This window comes from Amblyraja radiata, chromosome 19 (genome assembly GCF_010909765.2).
Source record: "Amblyraja radiata isolate CabotCenter1 chromosome 19, sAmbRad1.1.pri, whole genome shotgun sequence".
NCBI classification, from domain to species: domain Eukaryota; kingdom Metazoa; phylum Chordata; class Chondrichthyes; order Rajiformes; family Rajidae; genus Amblyraja; species Amblyraja radiata.
This window is the reverse complement of record NC_045974.1, coordinates 28849442-28871803: the sequence shown is the minus strand read 5'-3', so window position 1 is coordinate 28871803 and position 22362 is coordinate 28849442. Positions and strand designations below refer to the sequence as shown.

Here is a 22362-nt window from a genome sequence, read left to right as displayed (position 1 = left end):
AGCTGCCAGAGTGAGGTTGTAGACAATGACGAACTGCCTTAGGGACTCCGAATCCGGATTTTCTTGAGGTTTACTCCTGGAGCCTTTTCCATGACTGGATATGGCCACAAGGCAGTGGAGGTTTTAAATCAGAGTTTTCCCTCTCCTAGATGGACTGCCTTCCCAGGCTGACGAGCCCCATCTACCCAAGACTCGTGGGGCGGGAGCGTCTACCTTCCCGTGCAGGTCTATAGCACCTGCCCACTGCCCACTAGAAGGATGAGAGGGCATCTTATTGAAACATATAAGATTATTAAGGGTTTGGACACGCTAGAGGCAGGAAACATGTTCCCGAAGTTGGGGGAGTACAGAACCAGGGGCCACAGTTTAAGAATAAGGGGTAAGCCATTTAGAACGGAGGTGGGGAAATACTTTTTCACACAGTTGTGAGTCTGTGGAATTCACTGCCGCAGAGGGCGGTGGAGGCTGGTTCTTTGGATGCTTTCAAGAGAGAGCTGGACAGAGTTCTTAAAGATAGCGGAGTCAAGGGATATGGGTAGAAGGCAGTAACGGGGCACTGAATGTGGATGATCAGCCATGATTACATTGAATGGCGGTGCAGGCTCGAGGGGGCGAATGGCCTACTCCTGCACCTTTTTTCTATAAGATGCACAATATCAAAGATTATTAATAATATAATGATTAAAATCGTAGAAGTGAATGTTTCATCAAACTGCTATGGGAAACAAAGCAAAACTTCCACTACCTTGATGTAGAGCATCAATAATAACTTTTGTTTTGGATTTACAGTAATAATTGCATTTCAACTCACCCACTAATGTACCTTCTGTGGCAGGTATCGTGACCTCAGATATCCACCTGGGCATCCTCTGGAGTATTACCATAGCCTTTATTTCTGGCATATAATGGCTGCCAAGCTCGCATTTATTATTGTTATGGAGGTGAGGAATATTTTTGCCTTATTTATTATACAAGTGTAATAAGTGGAGTTGAATTAATTATGTTGGTCCTGTGTCAGTAAGTATAACACCTAATGTTGTAAGTAGGAGCCTTTCACATATCAGACGGTATACTTGTATTGCCTGCAACAACAAGAATATTTTGGTGCTCTTGGTCGTATTTTTTTATTCTGGAACGTATATATTCCTTTATTGATGAATAGATATTATATTATGTTTGAATTATATTTTTTGACATACAAGTGAAATATCTTTTCAAATGAGTGCTGATATATAAGACTAGTGGACGTGAAAAATATATATAATTTGATACATCACAGCAAAATATAGTTTAAATATGGCAAGTTTAATATTGCATAGGAATCATGATTTTATTTGAATAGAGATGAAGTGGACATTGTGTGGAAAACTAGCATTTGTGTGTTCATCTAGCTTTTTTTAATACCTCATTCTAGGTGAGTGCTTTCTCCTGTCTCCTGAGTGAACATATACACCATTAGGATCGGGTCAATTAACTACCCCGATTTTCTTAAAGTAATTATGAATGTATGAATTAGGAGTAGGAGTGGACCGCAGACTCTCAAGCCTGTGACACTATTTTAAAAGCAAAAAATAGGTGGCAGAGGTTAAAAAAAGTACCCTGCACAGTACTCCAGCTGTGATCTCACAGTAATGTTTGATATTACTGAAGCATAATCTCCCAACTTTTATATTAAATAATCTGAATTCTGCTCCAACATTGAATTACTGTTTGTGTATTATTCAAAGAAAATATTGGGGTGGTTGATTGCAACCTTCACGTGGTCCGCCCTGTTTCAACGAATGCAATCAACCTGGCGTACACAATCAAATAAGATCAAATAGAACAAGTTGTCCCACAACGTTAGGCTGTGCATGCCATACGCAAGAAGAAGAAGGGGAAGAAAGAAAATATTCAACTTTGAAATATATGTGATATACAGTTCCTAAAAGAGATATTGTTTTGTTTTTCTGTGACAGAAATGAGCCTATTCAAATCTGAGGTTCATTTGCTAAAAGACCAGACCATAAGCACTTTGTAATGTTATCCATTGTAAAGTGGAGCAGTGATGCAGATCAAGAGGTCTAGGTCAATTTCCAAACGATATCAAGTTACGACAATTAGGATACCCACCTTATGGGAGCTATTCTGGACACCCATAGATTTTGAGTTTGTCATTCAGTCGTTGGTGCTTTCATAGCAATGCCCGTTTCTTAATTTTATCATCTGGTGTCTCCGGTGTTTATGTTTCTGTTTGCATCAGTGCTAACTTTCTCTCCAAATAAAGCTAACCAGGAGTGAGAAAGTTAAGAAAAAATAGGGTGAGTAATAAATGAATCAAGATCTCTAAATGCAAAAAAAAATGTTGTAGGCGAGAGAATAAATTAGAATATATGACAGGACAGGAATAGAAAATAGATATGGTGAAAGAAAAGGAAATGCAAGTGCAAAAAAGTTCAGAATATTGAGAGAGAAAGCAGGAAACATGAAAAGAGAAAAGGAAGAGGTAAAGAAAACAAAGAGAAGAAACCGAGAAATGGAATGAAAACTCAAAAATGTCTGCGATTGAATTGAATTGAATAAATTTTATTAGCCAAGTATGTGTACCTACAAGGAATTTGCCTTGGTGCTTTGCTCGCAAAGATAACAACAGGATATACAGTAGACAAGTAAAAATAAAGCATTATAATTGAAACATGTGAAGGATAAAATAAATTACCAGAGCAAAAGGAGGCTACAGACTTTTGGCTGTTGAGTAGAGCTGCTCGTGGAAAAAAAGCTGTTTTTATGTCTGGCTGTGGCAGTTTTGACAGTCCGGAGTCGCCTCCCAGAGGGAAGTACTTCAAAGAGTTTGTGACCAGGGTGAGAGGGGTCAGAGATGATCTTACCCGCTTACTTCCTGGCCCTTGCAGTGTACAGTTCGTCAATGGGGGGAAGGTTGCAGCCAACAACCTTCTCGGCTGATCGAACAATGCGCTGCAACCTCCGGATGTCATGCTTGGGTGGCTGAGCCAAACCAGACAATAGACAAGAGGTGCAGGAGTAGGCCATTCGGCCCTTTGAGCCAGCACTGCCATTCAATGTGATCATGGCTGATCATTTCTAATCAGACCCCGTTCCTGCCTTCTCCCCATATCCCCTGACCATGATGGAGAAGGTGAGGACAGACTCTTATGATGGCCGTATAAAACTGGACCATTGTTGCCTGTGGCAGATTGCGTTTTCTCAGCTGCCACAGGAAGTACATCCTCCGTTGGGCCTTTTTGACTGTGGAGTTGATGGTGGCCTCCCATTTAAGGTCCTTGGAGATGAAGGTTCCAAGGAACTTAAAGAGCTCCACAGATGTGACTGTGGTGGTGTTGATGGTAAGTGGGGGGGGGGGGGGGGGGGGGGTGAGAGTGAGGGGAAGGGGAGCTCTCCTAAAGTCTACAATCAATTCCACTGTCTTAAGAGCATTGAGCTCCAGGTTGTTGCGATGGCACCAGGACACCAGCTGTGTCGCTTCCTGTCTGTAGGCAGATTTTTCCCCATTTTGGATGAGTCCAATCAGGACTGGATTCAGAGAACATCACCTGTTATAAACAGTAAGTTTTTCTGTGCTGTCTGCCAAGTCAAGTGAGGAATGACAACTGTTTACACTTTCCAAATATTGACTGATGGGAGAGTTAATTGGAAAACTACTGCAATTCCTCGTCAGCTTCGAATATATCTCTGCAAATCCTTCTCATGCTGCAGCACTTCAGTTCTCGGAGCTTTCGTGGAAACGTTCATTTTTTTTCACTCTCTGTATCACTTACTCTTTTGTTGTCTTCTTTCTGTCCCAAAGATTGCTGAGCATAGAAGGCCACCCACACTGGCGTGCTGCACCTGATGTACAGCATGCTCGATGAAAAGCCCTTGGACGTGATTGACCAGGCTTTGAGTGGTGCAGGTCCTTGTGCAGCATAATCAAATCACAATGAGACGCCAACCATGTCAAAACCTGTTGACAGTCGAGCCACACCTCTGTTGTACCATCTATCAAAATGATATTTTTGTAAAATTTGTGAATATGTAACATTAAGAAACAATCAAAAGCTTTTAAAAGTGAAATGAACAGGCAAAAATAAAATAACCTGAAAACTGTTTCATAGAATTATAAAAGCATGACTACAAACGCTGGGCAGCATAGTGGAGCAGCGGTAGAGTTGCTGCCTTACAGCACCAGGGACTCTGGTTCGATTCAGACTACTGGTGCTGTCCAAACGGAGTTGCACATTTTTCCTGTGACCACGTGTGTTTCCTCTGGGTGCTCCAGTTTCCTGCCACATTACAAAGAATTGTAGGTTAATCGGCCTCTAATGTATAGGATAGAACTGGTGTACGGGTCAATCAATCATCAATCAATTTATTTATTCATCACATACACAATAAAGTGCAGTGAAATGAATTTTGCCAGCAGCGGTACAATCAAAAAAGAACACACAATACACGGTAAATATTTAACGCAAACATCCACCACAGCATTCTTCACTGTGGTGGAAGGCACAAAGTACAGTCAGTCCTCCTCCATAAACCTCCGCAGTTGCCGCTGCGGGCGGCCGGATGTACAGGCCCTCTCGTTGGGATGGTAAGTCCCGAATCGGCGCTTCCTCACCGGAGACCGCAGCTTCAGGATGTTGCAGGCTGCAGGCCGGCGGTCAGAGCTCTTCTCCAGGGATCCCCCGGCGAGGGCTTCAGGCTGTAACAGGCCATGGGCCAGTGATCGGAGCACTCCCTTCTGGCGACTCCAGCAAGGGCTCGCCCGCTCCGCAATGAAACGTCCACGCTGCGCCCGCTGCTGAAACTCTGGGCCTGACTCCGGGAAAGGCACCAATCCATGGTGGTGGGCCGCGAGGGAGGCGACATGGAGGAGGCGACCAAAAGCGGTTCCCCCTTACCCCCCCCCCCCCCCTCACCACCCCCCAAACAAGACACACCAAGAGACATTTAAACACACACATTTTGACACTTTAAAAAAAAAAAAAAGTAGAAATGACGAACACGCTGCTGGCAGGGCAGCCGTCTCGCAGCGCCCCCACCAGTCTGTTGTTGGTCAGCGTGGAAACAGTGGGCCGAACGAATCTCTAAAACTAAAATCAAAAGCGAACAAATAATTAATTAATTAAGCAGCTTATCTTTTCTTCATCACAGTAATAAAATTTCAATTGATATGCTGCTCTAACCAGGTTTAGGATACAAGAGCCAATTTCCTCCTATCCTGCTAAAATGCTGGGGAGATCAACCTATTCATTTTCTTGGACTCTGTGCAGAGAGTAGTGACAAAGCTTTGTGAACAAATTATTTGTGATACATTAAACTAGATGTGCTGGCAATTACATGGATAATGCTAGTAGATCATGGTGGAATTGGTGCCCATTTTGAATATATCGATCAGCATACTTGTTCCTCCTATCCTTCAATGGTCAGGGAGAAAGGAGGAATGAGTTGGGCTTGACAGAGCAGGGTAACCATATAAATCTCCCTGCTGGACCCCATTCAAGGTGAAAGTTGACGGGCTAATTATTTGGGTGGAGGTATGTTTGGTGTTAAAACACAAAAAAAAATTACAGAGTAGTGATTGCAGGGAAAATATAAACAATGTTGAGTAAATTCATCATCATAGTGATTTGTGTATGAATCGTGTGATTTTGCAGGCAGTTTTCACTACTGCATTATGAAAAATCAGCAGGCAATTTGTAATTATGATTTCACTTTTACTTTTTTCAGCACGTTGTATTTGGAGTGAAATTCCTCGTGTCGTACTGGATTCCTGATGTTCCGAAACACATTAAAGAACAAATTAAACGCGAGACGTATTTAACACAGAAGATTCTGCATGAATCTCACCTTTCAGAATGGCGCAACAAAATGACAGATGCAACCAAAAGCTTAATGAAAGGTTCAGTAAGCCTGAAATAACACAACGAGGACATGGACATATAAATAACTGATAACCGAGCATATGGAATATGATCGGTAATTACTCAAATCATGTATTGCACAAAACTGTTATCTTTAATGTAACTTTTTTATATGGGGTGGGGGGTGGCCTTAAATGCTAATCTGTTTGATTATCAAGAGAGGATATTTTTAGTTACAATGTATATAAACCTGTGAATGCCTTATGTTTTTCTATTTGTTCCACTGAATTTTATCTTGAGTTACATTTAAACTATCAAATTGCTCAAGTTATTTCAGTATAATTCTTTAGGAAGATTATTTGTTTTATTGCACTTCAAGAAAAATTAAATTTTGGAACTCATAATTGGGGGATGCTGTGAACAAATAAGGAAAATCTTTACATATTTTTTGATAATTTTCAACTGAAAATTGGGGAAACAATAATGCCATTCCATGTGTCCCAACTGATATGATATGATGTGTCTCAACATTTCTTTGAATTAATTATCTAAGTGAAGGAACAGTTCCGGGAGAAAACAGATGGTATTTAATGTAGTCTGCACTTTCATGGCAATCCTGTAATAGGTTGCAAGTATTAAGTGCACGGAGAGAAGGATAATTTCATATTTTGATACACGACTAAGTTGATGATATCAGTGGTTTCTCCTACATTGACCATTTGCTTATTAAACTTAATCTGTACATAGGTCACAACATGCTGATAGCAGTTAAGGTGTTTACCATTCCATTTGTGCAATTTGCCTGGGGGATTGTGGAAACCCCTAAGAGGTTTAAACCTCTGAGATGTGCACCTTTACGCACACTGGAGGCAACATCTGATTTCCTGGCACCAAGATTTCAAAAGGTTGCCCCAGTATCTTCAAACTTGGATCAGTGTAGTAACCATCAGATGGGGGCTTTTATTGAAACTGTCAGGCACGTTTATGTCTGGATAACAGAGCATAAGAAATATGATCAGGAACACCTCAAATCATGTCAATCATTCAATAAGAACATGGATGCAATATTGGCTCGGCTTTACTTTTAAATGATACCCTCATTTCCCTTAGTGTCCAACTGTAATAATTTGAGCCTTGACTATACTGTGACCAATATCCACCAGCTCGTGAAACAGAGAATTCCAATATTTTAGATCCTCTGGGTAAAATGATTTCCTCCCCATTTTTCAAAGTTGTTGGCCCCTTATTTTGAGTCTATGCCCCTAATTGGGGTCTGTATGGTTGCAAAATATAGGCTATTATTTTAATCTATTCAGGCGGGATGTGATTTAAACTTTTAGTGACCAGCAGTGATAAGACTGGTGAAATATTAATGCAGAACAGTACTCTAGAGGATAATACTTTTCATTCCAAAGAACGCTTGTTAATAATTGTTCTTTATGCCATTTTTATTATAAAGATAACCTATTATGATGATTTGTGCATCAATCTATCTATGGATCAATAGACTTTTTAGTTTTTTCTGTTGGTCCTGACAGTCTGGCTCTAAAGGGAGGTCAGTGTATGCTTGAGGTTTTTTTTTCAATTTTCAATCAATTTAACAATGTCAACTCAGTAAAAGCCACACTGTCCTTTGTGTGAAAAGGTGAAAAAGAAAGCAAAACAATATGAAGCCATTTTTTATATTTTTATATATCATGTCCGGCTTGAAAAGATTTGTTCATTAAAAGATTGTTTAAATATTTTTAAATCAGCAGAAACTCTATAAAATTGGGTGGGTGGGGCACAAACAAGGGGAACGAGATATTTATTTGTTTGCTGGTGGCTAGTTTTGTTTTATTCGTTAATGGGGTCTGGTTCTCATCAACAAAACCAACATTTATTGCCCATCCATTGTTACCCATGTGAAGGCAATGTTGAGCCATCCTTTTGAATTTTAAAAGAATTTCAACTTCAAAAAGAATTTCAAACAGTATCTTTTGCATCAAAGGTACAGTTTGATTGTGTGCTGGACCCATCAATGATGAAGAAACAATCAGGATAGTGAAATGCTTGGGAAGGGAATCTGCATATAACAATGAGCCTATATACCACCCACCCTTGTTCTCCTAGATGACATTGGCCATGGGTTTTGGAATTGCTGTCAAAGATAAAGTGAGATGCCGTAGATTGTCTTTTAGACATTACATACAGCAGGGGTGATATACCAATAGTGAAATAAATAAACATTTGACATCTGGATTGGGTGCTGATAAAGGAGTTGCATTGTCTTGCATGGCGTTGTGCTGCTCGAATGATGTTGCAGCTGTACTGATTTGGACAAAGTGAGAATGTTCCACCACACTCTTGACTTGTATCTTGCAAATGGTGGAATGGCTTTGAGAATCAGCTGATGAGTCACTTGCCATACATTACCCAAGCTCTGAACTGTTTTCAGAACCATAGTATTTATATACCTAATCCTGTCAACTTTCTGGTCACTGCTGATTCCCCGGATGTCACTATGGGAATGTCATTTAATGTCCAGGAGAATAGGTTGTCGGGGTATTCTTGATAGAGGATCATTGATTGTACTGTGAATATTATTTTCCACTCATCACGTCTGAGCATTCTCCAGGTTTGTTGTATGCAGGCACAAACTGCATCATTTTCTGAATAATAATAATAAATGGAATAGAATGCTGTACAATCTTCACCAAACATTCCCAATTCTGAACGTACAGCAGAGTGAAAGCTATCCACTCTTGACTGTGATAGCCATTGACAAACCAGCTGAAGATGATAAGACATGGAATGTTATATGGTGGAACATATTTAGCTCAAACGTGGAGGTTTTTATGTATGACCCAAATCAGTGGCCTGAGAGTTCATGTTGGAGCACATACTTAGAAACTACTAACAAAAGGAATGATCAGAGCAATGGTAATGGATTTCCTCTGAGACTTTTTAGTTTAACAGAAAGTCCACAGATGTTTTTTAAGGTTTTTGCAGATAATCTGCCAAAATTATGCTCAGCACAAAATCATAATCTTTGATTAATTGATTCCAGAACAGATTTTAGCCAAAATAAAAAATGATTCCAAGGAAATATGTGGACTTCCTTTCCAGATGATTGGATACTTTTCAAGGCAATGGAAAATTCCATATATTAGTTCCACAATGCCCATTTTATAAAAGGCTGCTAGTCTTCCATTGCTTGAGGATAACCATCTTTAGGGAGTGAGTGTGTAGGAAGGAACTGCAGATGCCGTTTACACTGAAGGTAAACACATAATGCTGAAGTAACTCAGGCAACATCACTGGAGAAAGGAAATGGGTTGTGTTTCAGATTGAGACCCTTCAGACCGAGAGGCAGACTAGAGGTATGAAAAGGTACAGAACCAATTAGAGCCAGCACCGATGGCCAAAGAGCCCACAATGGTCCATTGTTGGCTGTGGAGGAGGTGATAACGAGGGGATACAAACAGTAAAACTGTCAGGATGTCTAGGGTTGTGAAGGGACGGGGAGAGAGAGAGAAAGCAAGGGTTACTTGAAATTAGAGAAATCAATATTCATATTGCTGGGTTGTAAGAAGCCCTAGTGAAATATGAGTTGCTGTTCCTCTAATTTGCGTGTGGTCTTACTCTGACTGTAGAGGAAGCCCAGGACAGACGGTCAGTATGGGAACGGGAAGGGGGGTTAAAATGTTTGGCAAACGGGATATCCGTTCACACTTTCTTAATCACGGTTAATTACATACAGTTGCACTTATGCTTTAAAAAACTGAGAAATCATCCTGTGAAATATTTACCAGAAAGAAATGATCTGTGAAATGTTTTTAGGCCATCTTTTGCTCTTAATGTCAAAATACATAACCATATCTGTGCACTATATTCCTTTTTGTGCATAACTATATATTTTATATTGAAATAACATTTGGGTTTTTTTTCAACATAAAGCATTTACCAACTAACGCATTTTATTTTTAATTATATAATCATGCTCCTCAATAAATAATAGCTAATTAAGGTAAATCAATACAGATGTGCCGACTACATCATTAAAAATGTAATGGTGTAGATATACATACCATTATTGACATCGATTGTTAGGCAGCAGCAAGATTACAATTTGCATTTTTATAATTCTGTATGCTAATTAAAACAAATAATTCCCTATCCATTGAGGAGAATCTTTAAGATGCAAAATTTGTTGATGTGTCATCAAATGGATTGGGGCAGCAGTTTAAAAAAAAAACTAAATAGATGGTCTGAGCACACAAAAGCAGTTATATACCATTTGCGTCTGAAACATCTGTTATGAATGTCATTTATGAGTGTGATACACGGGATAATCTTTCACTAATATTCCAATGAATATTGAAAGATTCATTAATATTCATAGATTTAATCCTGTTTAATTCAACAAAAATATTATTTTATCGTCCTGTCAATAATCATTGGTTATCAATTCCTGGGAGCACTTCTTTTGTATCAGTTCAAGGATGTATTTTACCATTAAATTATTTTAAAGTAAGTTTATTACATAATTCTACAAAAAAAAAATCAATATTTACTAGTTAACCATTCGAACCCGAGTGCTGTTGTTGATAAGCGTGACATTTGAAGAACAAGTAGTAATCTTCTTAGTTCTGAGTCCTCACTTATGAACCTATGGTGTAGGTAAAAATAAGCATTTTTGTATTTTGTAATCTATTAAATGAAATTATTCTGTACACTAGCTGGGATGAAAGTTTTTTTTAGTTTTGATTTGAAGTGCCAATTTCACACCACGAAAAATTTAATTGCTGTACCAGATTTTATGATAAAACTCCTAATGAGACTTTCGCACTGAGATCACCATTATGATCATGTAAATTAGATAGCAACTTCCAACAACCACATACTTCCAGATAATAAATGGATAAACCCAGAGCTGCTCAGAAATTCATTTTTCAATTACATGGATTGGCAAGAAGTACTCTTTTGATTATATTACATCTTAACTGCTGCCAAACAATCACTTTGGTACTAAAATTAAAATGTAACAAGAGTGAAGTCTCATTTCCTCAGATTTGAATTAATGGATGTCTTTAACCATTTTCTCTTTCTATGGGATATCTTTCGCTTCTTGAGCCATTCTTGTCCCCAATTCATTTCTGTACCTGACAACATGAATGTTCAATAATTTCCTTGTTCAGCATACATAATTTTCATTAACAGTGGATTGGTTATGGAGGTGTGCGGCATGCTGTTATGTTCATACGTTTCAGATCCTCTGCAGAGGGCACTGTGATAGTTTAGTAACAGGAACTATGATTATAAAATCATGGGAAGGGCAAATGTAATAAGTGATGGGTACCAATTATTTACCACTAACTACAGAATTTGGCCGAGTGATGACTTCTGATTAACTTCTTTCTTACATTCCAGCAATCAGTTTGCATTACACATTTATCTAAATAGAATATTGTTTTTTCTTTTGTATGAAACATTAAACCCAAACCCCTATCGGTACACTATAATGTACTAGTACATGGTTTCTTGCCAATATTTATTCCTTATTTTGTATTGCCAAGATAGATTTTCCAGTCAACATTATAGTACTGTTTGTGGGTGCTCATAGTATTTGATCATTACTAGATTCCAAGTTTAGTTTTAGTTTGGTTTAGTTTATTGTACAGTGAAAAACTTTTTTGTTGCATGTTCTCCAGTCAGCGTGTTTGGTGGCTGCACAACACAACATCAATTCAAAATCATATTTATCCTTTAAAAACAGAAGAGTAGGATATATAGGAGACCTACATTGCTAACACCCTTGTGCTCTGACTGAAATTTGCAATTTTGCACAAAGCTGATATTTTAAGAAAAAACCAGAACATCATTACAGAAGAAGGAAAGATCATGTTTGCTGGGACATAACTTTTGGTTTTATATTACATTATTTTTAGTTCACATCAGTTACAACTCTATATTAAAAGAAATGAACAAATTGCTGAATATTAGCATTAACTAACTTTTTCTTTAAAAAAAACAAATCAATCTCTTCCTCAAAGCATTGAATGAAAGAGAAGCAACAGTTTAGTTCATTATTGCATAATTCTGATCTAATATTGCTGTGCTTTAAACTCATGAGTAAGGTTAGTATTTTTGTTTGAGTTTGCATCTAACTTTAAGGAGGATGTAGTTATTGTTCAAGCAAAAGAGGAGCTGAACATATAATGTTGTCAAATGGATATGATTGATTTAGCTGAATAAGTTAAAAACAAGCTGAATAAAGATATAGATGAAACCTCTGAATATTATTAACAATGTTTAACATATCTTATTAAGTAATATCTCACTTAAAACCTGTCATGAAGCCATATTTAGAATCTTAATTTTCTGCTTGTATTATATGTTGAATTATTGAACACATTTTATTATTCACCAAAGAGCACCAATAATTTGGAATAAAATATTTACATTTTTTAACTTGTCTTTTTCTTGAAAATACCTGCTCTAAAACCGGGTGGCGCCAGCAATGGCTGACTCGCCAACAGTCTGTCTGTCCCTTTCTTTCTATGTGTTTTAATAGTATGTGTTCAATGTATGTTTTTAGTGTTCTTCAGCTGGTTTTATGTCGGGGGAAACTTTTTCTAATCTCTTACCTCGACGGAGATGCGATTTATTTCCGTATCGTATCTCCGTCCGCACTGCGGCCTAACATCGAGGAGTTGGCGGCCTTTGCTGGAGACCGCCTTTTGAGAGCTCCACCACGGGTGCCTACGGGACTTGAACATCGCGGAGCCCGCTATCGCTTTGTCAGGCATCGACCTCGGAGCTCCAACCGTGGGTGGTTGCGGGCTTAATATCGGACCTCACGGTCTCTGGTCAGAGACCGACTTCGGGAACTCCAAGCAGCAGGAGCTTCGACCGCTCCGACGCAGGAGTTTCGATCGCCCCGACGCGGGGGCTTCGACCGCCGGCTGCGGGCGTTTCGACCACCCCGACGGATGATTCGACTACCCCAACTGCATAAAGTGCAAGTGAAATGAATTTGCCAGCAGCGGTACAATAAAAAAGAACACACAATACACAATAAAAATGTAACACAAACATCTACCACAGCATTCATCACTGTGGTGGAAGGCACAAAATTTGGCCAGTCCTCCTCGATTTTTCCCCGTGGTCGGTACCTCAACCTTGCGGGTGTCCAGATATACAGACAAGGTAAGTCCTGAATCAGTGCCTCCCCACCAGAGACCGCGGCTTCAAGATGGTGTAGGCCGCAGGCCGGCGGTCGAAGATGTAAAGTTGGCGCCGCAGCCAGAAGCACCGCAGGACCGGCGGTCGGAGCTCCTCTCCAGGGATCCCCGGCGAGGGACCCCGCTCAGGATGGTAAGTCCCCGCCGTGCCCGTGGTAGAAGTTGGCCATGGACCGGCGGTCGGAGCTCTTTGATGTGGGAAATCCGCTGTGGTGGATTTTTCCGTTAACTTTTATGTAGTTGTGTGTTGTTACTTTTTTTTCATATGGCTGTATGGCAATTCGCATATCACTGTACCTTAATTGGTACATGTGACAATAAAAGACCTTTGACCTTTGAAACCTTACATTAAACCTATTTTTTGGAAAACTGATTGAATTTTAAAGAAAATGTTTAATTGGTCATGGAAGGCATCTAGTAAATCAGTGGTGCTGCTCTTTCTCAGAGTTTTCCTTCCTTTCTTTCTCAGCAGCTTGCCCTGCACTTTGTTCTTTCTTTTCATTCCACCAAAGGGAATCCCTTTATCTGAAAGCAACTGGTTGTGTGAGCATTACTAAAGAGTTTTTCAGCATCTGGCACACCACTCCCTCTAGACGTATAATTTGAAGCAACTAGATAAGGCACCTGGTTCTTGCAATATTGCAGCAATAATCTATGAATAGCCAATCTCTTTAAATAGCAATGATGGTAGGTGTGTTCTTTTCCACCGCTGAGCCATCGGTTGAGAAAGGGAAAAAAAGGTCTTCAGTTAAACCCTAGAGCTCCAAAATGGTAGGACTGTTGAGTAACTCAGCAGGTCAGGCATCATCTCAGAAGACCATGGATAGGTGATGTTTTGAGTTCAGACCCTTCTTAAGACTCGGCTCAGAACATAACCTATCCATGTTTTCCAATGATGTTGCCTGACCTGCTGAGCCAAACTCATTTCTTTAGTAACTTGTCAGTTTATTTGTTGAACTAAATTAAGGCGCATGTTGCAATCAAAAGCGCTTGAACAATTGGTTGGGAAGAAAGCCAAACTGTAAGAAAGACACTTTGTGTCCTTTTATGTATTAACCAGCATCTGCAGTTCTTTGTTTCTACACTAGGGCTGTTGACATGGTTGCATACTGATAAATGCTGTGTGCACCTACTGGTATGTTTGCTGCACTATATTGAACCCCTCTTTGACGATGGCATTTGGCATGATTTACCCCACAAATGTGTGTGTAGATTGCAGATGTCTTTTCAGAAATCTAGCAGTTCATGCAGCAGACTGAAAGTGCTAAATTAATCCAAGTACCCAGCACAGCAGCTCCACACTCTGGTTACAGAAGGTATTATAATGCTAAAGTGCCTTCAGCAAATACAGAGGAAACTTTCATTTGTTTACAGAAAGAGGATGAATGCAAGAAAATGCATTATCAAAATAACAAGAATTTTTGTAATAATCAGTTTTGTTAAGGTTGTGTCATCGATGCAAAAATCAGACTATAAATGCACAGTACATTCATTTAAAGGAAAATGTTCTTTCATGTTTCCAGAGATGTATTTGTTATTTTAAGTTTTTTCTCACATTGGTCTATCGCTGTCACTTATGCATCTCTCCAGATCAGTTACAAATTTATACTGTAAATGAAATACGATCGGATAGCAGGTAGATGACAACACTAAACTCTGCTCCATCCAACCATATGACATTTCAAATAACAATTGGTAATTTCATTGATGAGTTTAGACAACATTATTAACTGCAAGGCCTGATCTGTGGTCATTTACAATTAAATAATATTTACCTTTAAGCTCTTTAGATTTTTTTTTCCTTTAATTATTTTTTACGATTGGTTTTGGTTTCCTCTCACCCAATTTGCATTGTTCTTCAGTGATCACTAGCAAAAGAGCTGGAACTCATAAGCCTGGGGCAAATTAGGCAGCAAGAGCTGGACAAGGCTCAGAGAATCGGTCACATACTTGGATCAGCCCAGGCAAGGCCAGATGTGGGGGAGAGTGTGGTATGGTCAAAGTGATAGGCAGATGATAGTGATTTAGGCTGGAAAAAACTCTGGAAAAACATTAGAGTTATAATAAAGGGCAAAGACATGACTATTAGGGCAAGCAAATCATTTAAGAAATTAGTGAATCTCATGTCAGTTGCTATTCACATGCATGTTATGTGTATAGAGGGGATGTGCCAGATGAAAGATTACTAACAACTCTTTCAAAGGAACTTCTTGCCTCATTCAATATCAAGATGAATCATTGTGGGATAATGTGGGGTTTGCAAGAACTTTGTTTTCTGCTCCTTTTTAACGTAAATGTAACAGAGAAGAAAAATCCTTTTCTTCGTTTGCTTAAATGTCTTTATGTCCTTGATGTCATTACTTTTTTTTTATTGAGAAACGAAACCAGCACCAGCTAAGAATTTTCAAAACAGAATTTGTTTTTATGGCACAAATTGAAATGATATTTTAATTCCACGCCTTGAATATGCTTTAACAATACAGTGGTGCTTGAAAGTCAGGTACATAAATAATAAGCTTATTACTATACTGGAACTGCCTATCCACATTGTAAGTAATCTTTCATCTGGTTCCTCTCCTCTATACGCATAACATGCATGTGAATAGCAACTGACATGAGATTCATTTTGTTCAAAGAATCAAATTATACTGTGAAGCAGTTTTGTATAAATTTGTATGCAGCTACCTATTCTTTCCAAATTTCAAATATTTTGTGTATTTCCTGAATAGTAATACCTTCCAGCTCACTAGTCCAGGCACAAACATTTATTTTATCACCTGAAACAGTGATAATTCTCCCAATTCAGCATTATGAACTTAGTCTCCTTCTTATTGAGATCCTTTAACAAATTAGAAAACCATGCAACACATCATTTCAGTCTGCACGAGTGACTGAGCTTCTGGTTATTAACAGGAGCTGTTTTAATTCTCTGCTTCAGTGTTCCAACAAAGTTTAATAAAAGCTTACAAAATGCACCTCTACCATGGACAGTTTCTTGACTCATTCCTGTCTTCCCTCGAGAATGAGTTTGATTCATCCCCTCATTACAACACCCATTTGTCATGCATTATCATTCCTTCTGTCACCTAACTTCTCGCACTCTATCCTGGCACAGTCCTTTTGTGTCTCTTTATATCCCTGTCTCTGCATCTTCAATGTGGCTTTATCTTTCCAAGATAAAGATTTTCCTGACAAAAACCTGAAGCAGGAGTTGTGGATAGCGAGGCAAGTTGTCAAAGGGCAGGATTTGGACGAGCTGGGCAAAGAAATGGCATGGGGAGTTTAATCTGAAATAGTGCGAGGCGATGCATTTTGGGAGGACAAATGCAGGTGGAAGGTACACAGTAAATGGGAGGAATATTAAGACCATGGATGTACTAAAGGATCTTGAGGTGCAAGTTCATAACTCCCTGAAAGCAGAAACAAAAGTAGATAGGATGGTAAAGAAGGCATATAGAATGCTTGATTTTATCAGACAGGGCACCACGTATGAAAGTTGGGCAAGTCAATGCTGCAACTGTAGAAAACTTTGGTTAAGCCATGTTTGGAATATTGTGTGCAGTTCTGGTTGCCCCACAATAGGAAAGCTCTGCAGGTTTTGGATAGAGTGTGGAAGAAGTTCACCAGGACATTCCCTGGATATCAGTGCACCAGCTAAAATAAGAGGTTGGACAAACCTTTTAGATTGTTTTCCGTTGAGCGAAGGAATCTGAGCGGCGACCTGATAGAATTATATACAATTATGAGCTGAATAGCTGGGATAGATAATCAGTCTTTTTCTCAGATGGAAATGTCAAATATTAGAGGGGATAGGTTCAAGGTGAGTGGAAAAATGTGCAAAGCAATTTTTTTGACCACACAGAGTTGTACATGCCTGGAATCTGCTGCCAGTGGTGGTAAAGGTAGACACAATAACAATGTTTAAAAGGCATTTATACATATAGGAACAATCAGGGTTGCAGACCACCTAGAGGTTTCTGGGACTAGCAAGGTTTGCAGTAATCAGCTCAGAGATGTTGGACTGTTCCTATGTGAAATATTTCACTATGTAAAATATTTTGCATATCCTTGCAAATAGATGTTGCCTTAATGCCCATTGTTCATTTCCAATATGCTACAACTTTATGCACTCAGCCTGAACCTTTAAGTATTTTTAATGGAGTGAGTGCCAAAAGAGCATACCTCACAGACATGAATTCCTGTCAAATTTGTCTGATCTAACCACCAACTTACCACAAGTGTACCTACAGTGTGAACAGATGCTGCAGAAGCACCATACAAAGAGGAAAACTACTCTGCTAGTTTACATCTGGGGCTTGGTGACACAAGAGACTGGAGATCCTGGAATTCTGAGCAAAAAACAAAGTGCTGAAGGGACTCTGCGGGCCAGGCAGCATCTGTGAAGGAAATGGACATATAACGGTTTGGGTCAGGATCATTTTCAGACTAACTTCAGATCAGTCTGAAGAAGGGTCCTGACTCAAATCATTATCTGTCTATTCCCTCCAGAGATGCCTGACCCACTGAATTCCTCAAGCAATTTGTCTTTTTACTTCCGGGTCTTGTCCTTTTAAACTGAGAATTAATTTTCACTTCTTTCTTCAGGGTTATTAGTTTGCATTCTGTAAATGGATTTGACTATCTAGAAAAACACTTTATGCAAGTGCAAAATTGTTCAGAGTGGGGGGAATGGTGAAATTTTAAGAAAGTTACTTTTTTTTTAATGGCTCTCCAGCATTATCCTAAAATGAGTAAGTGATTTCACTTAGGAAAAGAAAACACAGTAATACACATACTGGACCTTGTAATTGATTAGCAGGCTGTGCACCTCAGACCCAAAAGTTCAGCCTCTGATTTAAACTAAATTAGTGTGTGATAAGTGCAGAAGATAATGGTTCATTTGCTCAGGGCATAGACATCAAAGGCAGCAAGTTATCTCAGCTGTCCTTCTCATGCTATAGCTGTAAGCTAAGTGAATTGCAAGATGTTTTCAGCAGAGTCAATAGTGTTTTATTGTCATATGTACTGAAACGGAACAATGAAATTCTTACCCGCAGCAGCAGCAAAGCAGGTTTTGTAAACACTGTACTAAAAAAAAAGCATACAAAGAAAAATTATATATATAAAAAAACCTGATATAGTACAAAAACAAAACAAAGCCCAATGTCTCTAGTGCAACCAATTCAGTTCATAGTTCTGAGTTTAATTGCAGTTCATAGTATTCAATAGCCTGATGGTTGATGGGAAGAAGCTGTTCCTGAACCTGGACGTTATAGTTTTCAGACACTGATACCTTCTACTCAATGGCAGGAATGAAATAAGAATATGGCCAGGGTGGTGTGGGTACTTGATGATGCTGCCTGCCTTTTAGAGACAGCACCTCTTGTAGATACCTTCGACTGCAGTGAGGTCACTACCCGTGATGGACTGGGAAGTGTTCACCACTTTGTTCCTCGGTGTTCGAGTTACCGAACCAGGCTGTAATGCAACCAGGCAATGTCAATGTGCAACCAGCAGACTATTGCCAAAAGAATGAAACCTATCATTGTTACTTTTCTGAACAATATGACAGTGATAGACAACTTTGTATTCCACTTTCTGGACTTTTGTATTCTGAGAAAAAGTTACTTGCTCCATTGCTCGCTATTTTTTGAGAGGTTCAGATGTGCAAGTGAAGATAACTGTGCCTAAAGTTGTTTATAAAAACATTTATATGTTGCTCCTGCTCATCAATTGACTCTTTGGGAATCTACCAAAGTATTTTGCAAACCGAGGACATTCAAGAGTGGAGATATGGTTAGCTGCCTACTTTTCCTTGTAACCCACATTTACTTACTCCCAATGAGAGGAATTATGCTTACCTAAAGTTACTCATCAAATTTACAGTAGAGCTGCTGACCAATGTCAAGCTACTCAAGTTCAGTCCTGACCTCCAGTGTTATCTGTGTGGAATTTGTACGTTCTCCCTGTGACCGCATGGGTTTTCTCTGGGTACTCCCAAAGAGGTATGAGATTAGAGTGAGATCAGTATAAATGGATTCTTGATGATTATGGTTTCAGTGATGTTTCAGTTTTTGTGATGGAAAGAACTGCAGATGCTGGTTTAAATCGAAGGTAGGCAAAAAAATGCTGGAGTAACTCAGTGGGACAGGCAGCATCTCTGGAGAGAAGGAATGAGTGACGTTTCGGGTCGAGACCCTTCAGACTGAGTCTGAAGAAGGGTCTCTACCCAAAACGTCACCCATTCCATCTCTCCAGAGATGCTGCCTGTCCCACTGAGTTACTCCAGCATTTTTTGCCTACCTTCTGTTTCTGTGCTCCACGACCAAATATTCTTGTGATACTTAAATCTGAGAGGATGTTTCCACTAGTGGGAGAGTCTAGGTCATAACCTCAGAATTAAAGGACATTTTTTTAGAAAGATGAGGAGGAATTTCTTTAGTCAGAGCGTGGTAAATCTGTGAAATTCTTTGTCACAGACGTCTATGGAGGCCGTTAATGTATACATTTAAGGACGAGATAGATAGAATCTTGATTAGATTAGATTAGATAGCCTTTATTGTCATTCAGACCGAAGTCTGAACGAAATTGCAGCAGTCATACATACAATACAATACAATAAAAAACAACAATAAACATATATTAACATCCACCACAATGAGTCCACCCAGCATCTCCTCACTGTGATGGAGGCAAAAGTCTTAGGGCTGCAGTCTCTTCCCTCCTCTTCTCCCTCTGCGCTGAGGCGATACCCCACCGGGCGATGTTAAAAACTGTCCCGCGGCTCAATCACCGCGCCCCGGGGTGGTCGAAGCTGCCGCCCACCAGTCCTGCTGACGCAGCCGCTGGCCCGCGGCCGAACCCCGCACTCAGGCCACCACCGCCAGAACACCGTCCCAGCCACCCTCACGTGAGTATCGTGCCGTCTTCAGCCTCGGGCTGGGCCGCCCCGACATGGGCGCCGTACCTCCCTCGGGCTGGGCCGCCCCGACATGGGCGCCGTACCTCCCTCGGGCTGGGCCGCCCCGACTTGGGCGCCATACCTCCCTCGGGCTGGGCCGCCCCGACATGGGCGCCGTACCTCCCTCGGGCTGGGCCGCCCCGACACGGGCGCCATACCTCCCTCGGGCTGGGCCGCCCCGACATGGGCGCCGTACCTCCCTCGGGCTGGGCTGCCCCGACTTGGGCGTCGCTTCTTCCCCGGGCTGGGCCACCCCGACATGGGCGCCGCTCCTCCCTCGGGCTGGGCCGCCCCGACATGAGCGCCGCTCCTCCCTCGGGCTGGGCCGCCCCGACATGGGCGCCGCTCCTCCCTCGGACTGGGAACGCCGTACCTCCCCGAGCTCGGCCACTCCGACGGGAGCACCGTTCCTTCCTCGGACCAGGCCGCCCTCCCGGGAGCGTCACAGCCCCTCACGGAAGCACTGTTCCAGCCCCGAGCCGGGCCGCCCTCACGGGAGCGAGCTCAGGGCGAGTCCTGGCGGGCTCTGCCTCTTGAGCCTCGAGGTCGCCAGCTCCGCCATTAGGCCTCAGCGCAGACGGAGGCAGAGAAGGGGAATACGACAAAAAAGTCGCATTCCCCCGCAGGGAGAGACAGCAAGCCCCGTTTCAACCCCCCCCCCCCCCCAAAACACAAACTAAAAACCAAAACTAGACTAACCAAAACGAAATAAACAACACAAAAAACACAAAACAAACAGGACTGCCGGTGAGCCGCTGCAGCCAGAGCCGCGCCACCACTCCGAAAAGGTACGGGTGTCAGAAGCTATGGGGAGAAGGCAAGAAAATGGGGTTAAGAGGGAGAGATAGATGAGCCATGATTGAATGGCGGAGTAGACTTGATGGGCCGAATGACCTAAATCTGCTCCCATCACTTATGATCTTATGAATGTATTATTTCAAAGTCGTGTGACAACACTCATTATTGGCGATCACTCGAGCATGATTGTCCTTGGTGGGTCCTTTCTGTGGGACTTGAGATGGTTGAGGAGGCTAATCCTGGAGCCAGACCTTTATCCCACCAGGTGGACGCTGGTGTGTGATATCTTTCAGTGTGGAGAGCCTGGTGCACAGTCAGCTGAACACACGGTCATTGACAGACAGAGCTGCGTCCAACTACATGATGGTTGTGAGTTTCTCCCTGCTGCTGCCTTCTTCCGCCTTCTCGCCTGTTGTGGTGCCGCACATACTAGCCAGCCACCATACTCAGCCTGTTTTCCATTGAGGCCTTGTTCTTGGGCAGCGCTTTGTCAGGAATCTCCCTGTTCGCCATGGGTGACCTTGCCAAGAACACAGGTCCAAACGGTTTAGCTCTCGGGATCGTTGCCACACACACGCCTCTCCACCACGATTAGGTGGTGACCCTCGGAGAAGTAACAACAATATACTAAATGGGATTGTGGATTTTGAGAAGGATGCAGAAAGGCTTCAAAATGAGTTAGATTGAGTGATTGAGCAAAAACATGGCAAGAAAACTGGAAACGCGTTACCAGGGCAGGCAGCATCTACCAGAGAGAAGAATTGAATTAACATTGCAGGTTGATGACCTTTCTTCAGAATTGGTCTATGATGTGCCTGCACGGAAGATGAGAAACTGCTCCTCAAGCTTTTTATTATGAGTCATTAAATTAGTGCAGGAGGCCAAATAAACAGAAAACAGAGCAGTGGGATGGAGAATTAAAGCATCAGGCAATGTGAAAATCAGAGTTGCCCCTGTAGATTGATCAGTGCATACTGCAAAGCTGGCACACAAATCTACATTTAGTTTCTCCAATGTATAGGATACTACACACTGAATTGGAAAAAGTCTGAGTCACTGCGAAATACAATGTGGAAATATGCCTTCAGTCTACTGAATGCACGCTGACCATTAATAATCCACTTTTACAGTAATGTTATCCCAAATCATTTTATTGTCCCCATATTCTCATCAACATCACATTTGATACATACGAGAGGAGTTGTAAAAAAAGCTATTCAGTATGATTTAAAATGAAAGTTCTTCAAAGTCATCAGTTGAAGCCTATCCAGTACAGAGCAAGATAGCTATGATTGCCAATCATTTCAGCGACAGGACATTGACATAACTCCACAACATTTCCACGTCCCTCAGTAGCCTTCCTTCCAACATTGGGAACAAAAGTGCACGGTATTCAGTTCCATTTAGAATTCTTCAACTAATCATGGCTTTTTTGAAGCAAGATCAGAATAAACCCAGGATGATCTACCAAGTTTGGTCCCTCATGCCTGAGAACGATTTGAAGATCCTTGTGCCT

The 22362-nt window shown here is 41.0% G+C and overlaps 1 protein-coding gene across 2 annotated transcripts in view; it reads left to right on the top strand.

Annotated features, from left to right (window-relative positions):
- Nucleotides 1–10406, top strand: part of ano6 (anoctamin 6) — a 99350-nt gene extending 88944 nt beyond the window's left edge. For both annotated transcript variants that reach the window (XM_033038134.1, XM_033038135.1), the window contains 2 exons: nt 836–941; nt 5728–10406. In XM_033038134.1, coding sequence (XP_032894025.1) covers nt 836–941; nt 5728–5919 — 298 coding nt within the window. In that variant the 3' untranslated portion in view covers nt 5920–10406. The remainder of the gene's footprint in view (nt 1–835; nt 942–5727) is intronic.
- The last annotated feature ends 11956 nt before the right edge of the window (nt 10407–22362 follow it).